Here is a 6,000-nt window from a genome sequence, read left to right on the forward strand (position 1 = left end):
TTCTACCTCTTTTACCTCAAAGTGAGTGGTTATATGCAGGATTTTCAAACGTGAGTTCCCATGGTGATCCCCCCCCCCCCCCTCGTGATGTCCCAGATGCACCACAAACTGATACTTTCTCACCTGCTGTTTTGCCAAATTACATCGTTCACCCCAGCGTCAATTTATATCTCTGCCAATCCGACAATAAAATCCTGTGTCTACTGCAGAGTTATACCATCCTGGACTGAATGCTGACTGTATCCATTCCCATTGCAGACAAAAGCCAGATGTTAGTGTTTTTTTTACCACTGGAGAAGTGGTTTAATGTTGTAAGGTCTCGAAAGTATCTTGATATCATGTTGTGATTTGATGCTTTATCAACTAAATTAAATTTTCTTTAATTCTGCAAATCAAAGGACAACAACAATAAGGATTACAAAACACAATTATTCAAGAAAATACTATATTGCATGAACACAGATTTGTGCTGTAGTTTTTACTGGGCAGCGAATCACTGAGGTCTGTCAGCAACAAGGTCCAGTGTAATATGCAGGAAATCCTCCTGCGGTTTCTCTTGACTCACAAACAATGTTTGGGGCAACGAGGTGGCACCTCCAGCGCTTTGAGATGTTCAGGGCCAAACACTCTGTTACTCAGATTAAAGATGAGTTTTCATGAAGTAGACGATTCAGTGCAGGGAGAACAAACAACAAACACCTTTTCTCAAAAATAGTTATTTAGAACTGTAAAAAGACATTAACTTCCAATTATAATTCAGATGGTAGACATATGAAACAGTATCTGTTAAAAATTTATTTTATTTCCTTTAAAACTGCTCTAGTTTTTCATCAGGTCCACAGCGTTCACACACAAAGACCAGTTAATCTTAGTTAATACAGTGTGTGGACACAATTGGACGATGTCATCTAAACTTAGTACTTAGTCAGAAATTCTGCACATAATATTTTAATCATTTCTAATTGTTTTATTTTGTCTGGTTTTTACTCTTTTCTCCTCAGTAACATTTTCTGATTTTGTATATGTGCTCTATTGCTGTGTGATCTTCAAATAGCCGTTTTAACTCTTTCCTATTGTTTGAGTTAGTTTTCTTTATTAATATGCTACATAAATAAAGTTTTTTATGATCATTAAACGTAACATTGACACAATTCGAAAGTTGTGCTAAAATTAAGTCCATCAATAAAGAAATGTACTTAAGTGAACAGTGTCATCTGAAAAATATCCCTCAATAGTGTCAATACTGTTATATTAATACATAGTGCTGCATTGCCATTTGTATTGACGTATTAAAATGTAAAAATAATTACAATTTTGCAGTTGGTCAAAGACACTTTTAACTCTGCTGTGCAAATTCATCTAAAATAAATAATTATTGAAATGGATCAAAGGTCAGATGCATGTTGTGTAGTGTATAGTGGTACGTAGTAGTGGTACAGAGAAGTGAAGTAAGATAGTACTTGTGTCAAGGTACTTCCACTGCACAGAACTTGTCAGAATGAGGGTTAGGCTGTTGATCGGACACGAAGCATTTGATGGATGAGGGCCTGCCAGCAGCAGCCCTCAGTGTGGTGTGGGAGCAGCTGCACCGTTGTTGACACTTTGCCTCAACTTTGAACCAGACAGAGTTTCAGCTGCTGCAGAGCCTGCCAGCGTGGCCACTGAGCGCACATCAGCACGCCGCACACGTTTCCTCCTCCTCAAACAAACGTCGCCTTCGATTTACTGCGGTCCATCTGCCCTCTGCCCTCACTCTGCTCCAGCTGTCTCTTGGCTTTGACCATGGACGGCAAGTCTGACGTCTGGTACACCGCCGCCCTCATCCTGCCGCCACGGTGACGCAGCTCCAGGGCCACGCCCTCCCACTTCCTGTCCAGCTCTGAGCCCTGGGAGCCCTGGGAGCCCCGCTGGTCTCGGGACCCTCTGTGGTTTTGCCTGGTGACTTCCGAATTTGAGTTGGACCCAATTTTATCCAAATCCAAAGCTCGTTTTGGAGTGGCGTGGCTGGAGCGGGATGAAGGTGACTTGGATTTGCGACGTGAGCGGAGAGGAGGCCGTGGTGGAGGAGGAGGCGCAGGAGGAGAAAGAGAGGGAGGGATGGGATTGGAAGATGTTGTTCGTCGGTCCTGCATTTTGAAATCTCCTCCTTCTCTTTCCCTCCCTCTCCATCTGCCTCTGTCTTTACCTGAGGAAGAAGACGCTGCTTTAAACAGAGACGAGCGGAGGAGACACTCACCCACCAGCACTGCAAACAATTCTCATGCAAGGAGCACTCACAGAAAACACAACAACAAAAGCAAAATCTTCGGCACTTCTGTGCTGCAGTGAGAAACAGAGTGTGAAACTAAAACTAGAACATATCTTCATCTCCTGCAATGTTTTGGTGTGTGTGACAAACAGAGATGAAAACTCACATCGTCGAATTCAGGCAAATGTCACACTCTGACAGCCAAGAGCTGCCTAAAGCCAACTGCTCCAACACCACGCACACACTCATAGACACACAAAGACACACAAACGCCCACAGGCACACAGTCACGTCTCCATGACTTCAGAGGACATTATATCTACATTAATTTACTGGAGGCTTATTGTGTCCTAAACCTAAACTTAAGCTAACGTTACCCAAACCTTAATCTTCAATTTTAAAATGTGATGATTAACATGATGAAGACTTGCTTTTCGTCCATCATATTGTGGCTGTGTAAATAGATTTAGGTCCCTACAACATGGGCAATACCCACTAATAACCCACACAAACACACACACACCTTTATATACAGAGAGAGAGAGAGAGAGAGAGAGAGAGAGAGAGAAATGAGGAGGCAGCAGGACACTAAGTGGATGTGACAGATATTCCCATGGCACTGGGATATGACATCATGGGAAAAGGGGGATTCAGTGGTATTCAGTGTGCGTGTGTGTGTGTGTGTGTGAGTGTGTGTGTTTGTGTGCGTGCGTGTGGTGAAAAGAGACTTGATACAGAATGCTGCCATCTACTGGTAAAGAGGAGAGACATATCTTAGTCTGTGATTGCTGGATTGCAACAAATGTTTAAATTACTGTGTAACTTACTTTCTCATTTGAACTCTTTGTATCATAAAATAATTTATTCTCACCATCAGGTCAAGCTTTCTCAAAGCTAATGCCAGTCCTATCAGCTATACTTAAGCAATATCAGGCAACTATTGGACAAGGGTTAGGGTAACATCTTTTTGATGGTTACACTGACTTGTAACAGGAAACATGCTGCCTCTCTTCTTCCCTTATACTCCACATCCTGCTGTTAAGCTGCCACTAAACTGTGGATCAGGAATACAGATTTATAAGTCATTAAAAACCAGCGTTCATGTCGAATATATAAGAAAGGAAACTGTTTAAGAAGGGGCGGCTGTGCCTTAGGAGGAAGAGCAGGTCGTCCACTAACCAGAAGCTCGGAAGTTTGATCCAAGTCCCCCTTCCCACGTGCCTAAGTGTCCTTGGGCAAGACGCTGACCCCTAAACTGTCCCTAATGGTTGAGCCAGCACTTAGTGAGTGATGTGCACTGTCATCAAGACTACAGTGCTACATAAAATCAGAGCATTTACCATGAACCATACCACGAGCTTGAGACAGTTGGCTGTGCTGCTACTACAAATGAAAGTGAACAAAATTAAGAAAGGAATAGAAAAAAGTACAAAATAATCATGATCAAAGACCCGATAATGTAATTTTTTTTACGAAGGGACCGCAATTGATGTTTAATAAAAAAATGAATTTTCCTCAATATCTTTGACAGAACCGGCCGCCTGCATTACCCACAATGCCACCACTGACACCTCTGAGATAGTCAGACAGAGTTCTGATAAACTCTCTTTTTCATCATGTGGTCAGTTTTCATGTGACATCACTTGAGGCGGGTTATCCGAGTAAAAACTAAACTCCATCTCGAGCCACAAGACCTGTAAACACGTGGGACAGTGGTGGAGATTCCCTTAAATGCACTTAAGGAAATTTAATGAATAAATTATTAGTCCAATCAGTAAGAAAACTTTTGGTGAATTTCATTTCTGGATATGAAACTGTCCAGTTTGTTGTAGCTCTGCTAAAAGAGATAAAATACCCCCGCCCTCCCTTTTGCCGTTCTTCCTCTATACCTCTTTCAGCCATTCCTTTTCTTGCTCTCCGCACCAGCAGATGGAGCCATGTGAGATGAGAGACTTTGTGCTTGTTGGCTGGTGGAAACCAACAGGAGCTGGTGAACTGAAACTCAGAGCCAATGCTGTATTTGTGTATAAGAGCTTCATTGAGGGAGGTGTTCCCATGAAATCACAGCAGCTCACTGCATCGTGGTGCATGGGAACAGAATCACTTATAGATTTAGACTTTGAGGACCACTTATCTCTTTCTCAATATTTAAAATTTTACCAAATGATCTTGGACCAAATGAATAGAGCTCTTCACTGATGGTCATCTGATACATTTACAATATATTTATAACACAAATAAAGGAGACAACTTTAGTGTCCATGGTCCTCAAAGATAGAGATCCTTGTCCTATTTAGTTTACTGACATTGTCCCTGACAGTCTTATGACAAATGTAAAACTAAATGCTCAAAGAGAAACTAAAGGGGTTTTGTGTTTGTGCGTGAAACTGAGAGGAGATAAAGTGGAGCAACAAAAGATATTTTATCTCTCTCTTCTATGTGTGTGTCTGTGTTTTTCGTTCATAAAATGGGATGGTTAAGTACAATCGCTTGCTGCTGTTGTCACATGTCAGTCCCGGGGGACACAAACACAATAAACACTGGAGAATTATTCTAATGAAAACCGTGACAGAATAAGATCATCATGTGACACAAAAAACACACAAACGGGTATGTATGTGTTAAGTGGAAATGAGTGTGTGTGTGAAGAAGAGACAGAACCTGGTTTTGTTTTTGGGCTACCAAAGAACCCACCATGACAAAGCCTGCCTAATAAGGCGTTGAGCAGAGAGGAACCCATGCATAACTAATAGCCCTCTACCCCAAAAAGCCTTTGTACCCTGAAACAAAAGCCCTGTCCTAAACACACACACACACAAACACACACTCACTCACACAAACACGCACGCACACACACTCTCTCACACTCACACACACACACACACAGAAGAGGCAACAGAGAGAAGAGAGGAATATCAAGTGAGATAAAGAGGAGATGGAGTGAAGTGGGCAAAGGTAAGAAACATAAGAAGTAAACTGAAGATTTCCTCACACTGTCCAGACTGAAACTGAAAAGCATTTCAACTTGGTAGCGGTTGGTTGATTTAAGTATATGAAAACTGGGTCTAATAACATTAGCTAATAATAGTTATTCAAAGTGATAGAGGAGCTAGTCAAATCATTTGATTAAGTCGATATGAGAAAACAAAGCAAAAGCTATCACTATAGAGGACTTTATCTAATTATTATATTCATATTTTATGTTCTGATGCAAAAGCCTCAACTCTAAAAAAACTAAGTTGTAATCACATTTTATAAACCTTGTATAAAGAGATAACAGGTCCTTGCAGAATATTAATATGTGTGAAAATGTCAAATATGAACCATACAATATGTATAGCACTAATAGTGATTCTGAATCTTTATGTTGAAACGGACAAGGAGAAATGGTGTTTCAATCTACCATCTTAATTCACTGGCAAATTATATTTTGTCGAATCTGTGACTCGAATGTAACAGTGACACATGACAGGCTGGAACAGTGCTCGAGTAAATGTGTTTGTTTACATTACACCACTGGTTATTAAGATGGTGGAATTCGTTTTTTCCACATTAACCATCATAAGATGATGCATAGGAGTTCTGCATCCTTCAACCTTTAACACACTAACACTGACTAGGCTCAGTGTTAATGTGTCAGACGCTTCATGCAGAGTGGGATACCGAATGAAGAAAAGGTGCAGAGAACAGAATAAATCAGATGAAACAGTCTAAGAAAAAGAGGGAGCTACCAAGAGGCTCTGAAGAGCAAG

General features: G+C 41.0%; 1 protein-coding gene across 1 annotated transcript; it reads right to left on the bottom strand.

Moving 5' to 3' along the window:
* Positions 1–1,142: 1,142 nt before the first annotated feature.
* LOC133953854 (leiomodin-2-like) lies at positions 1,143–2,519 on the bottom strand. The gene has a single exon (XM_062387995.1). The coding sequence runs from the start codon at positions 2,130–2,132 to the stop codon at positions 1,701–1,703; it is 432 nt and encodes a 143-aa protein (XP_062243979.1). The 5' UTR covers positions 2,133–2,519; the 3' UTR covers positions 1,143–1,700.
* Between the last annotated feature and the right edge of the window lie 3,481 nt (positions 2,520–6,000).

The sequence above is a fragment of the Platichthys flesus genome, chromosome 5 (genome assembly GCF_949316205.1).
Source record: "Platichthys flesus chromosome 5, fPlaFle2.1, whole genome shotgun sequence".
Classification (NCBI taxonomy): Eukaryota; Metazoa; Chordata; class Actinopteri; order Pleuronectiformes; family Pleuronectidae; genus Platichthys; species Platichthys flesus.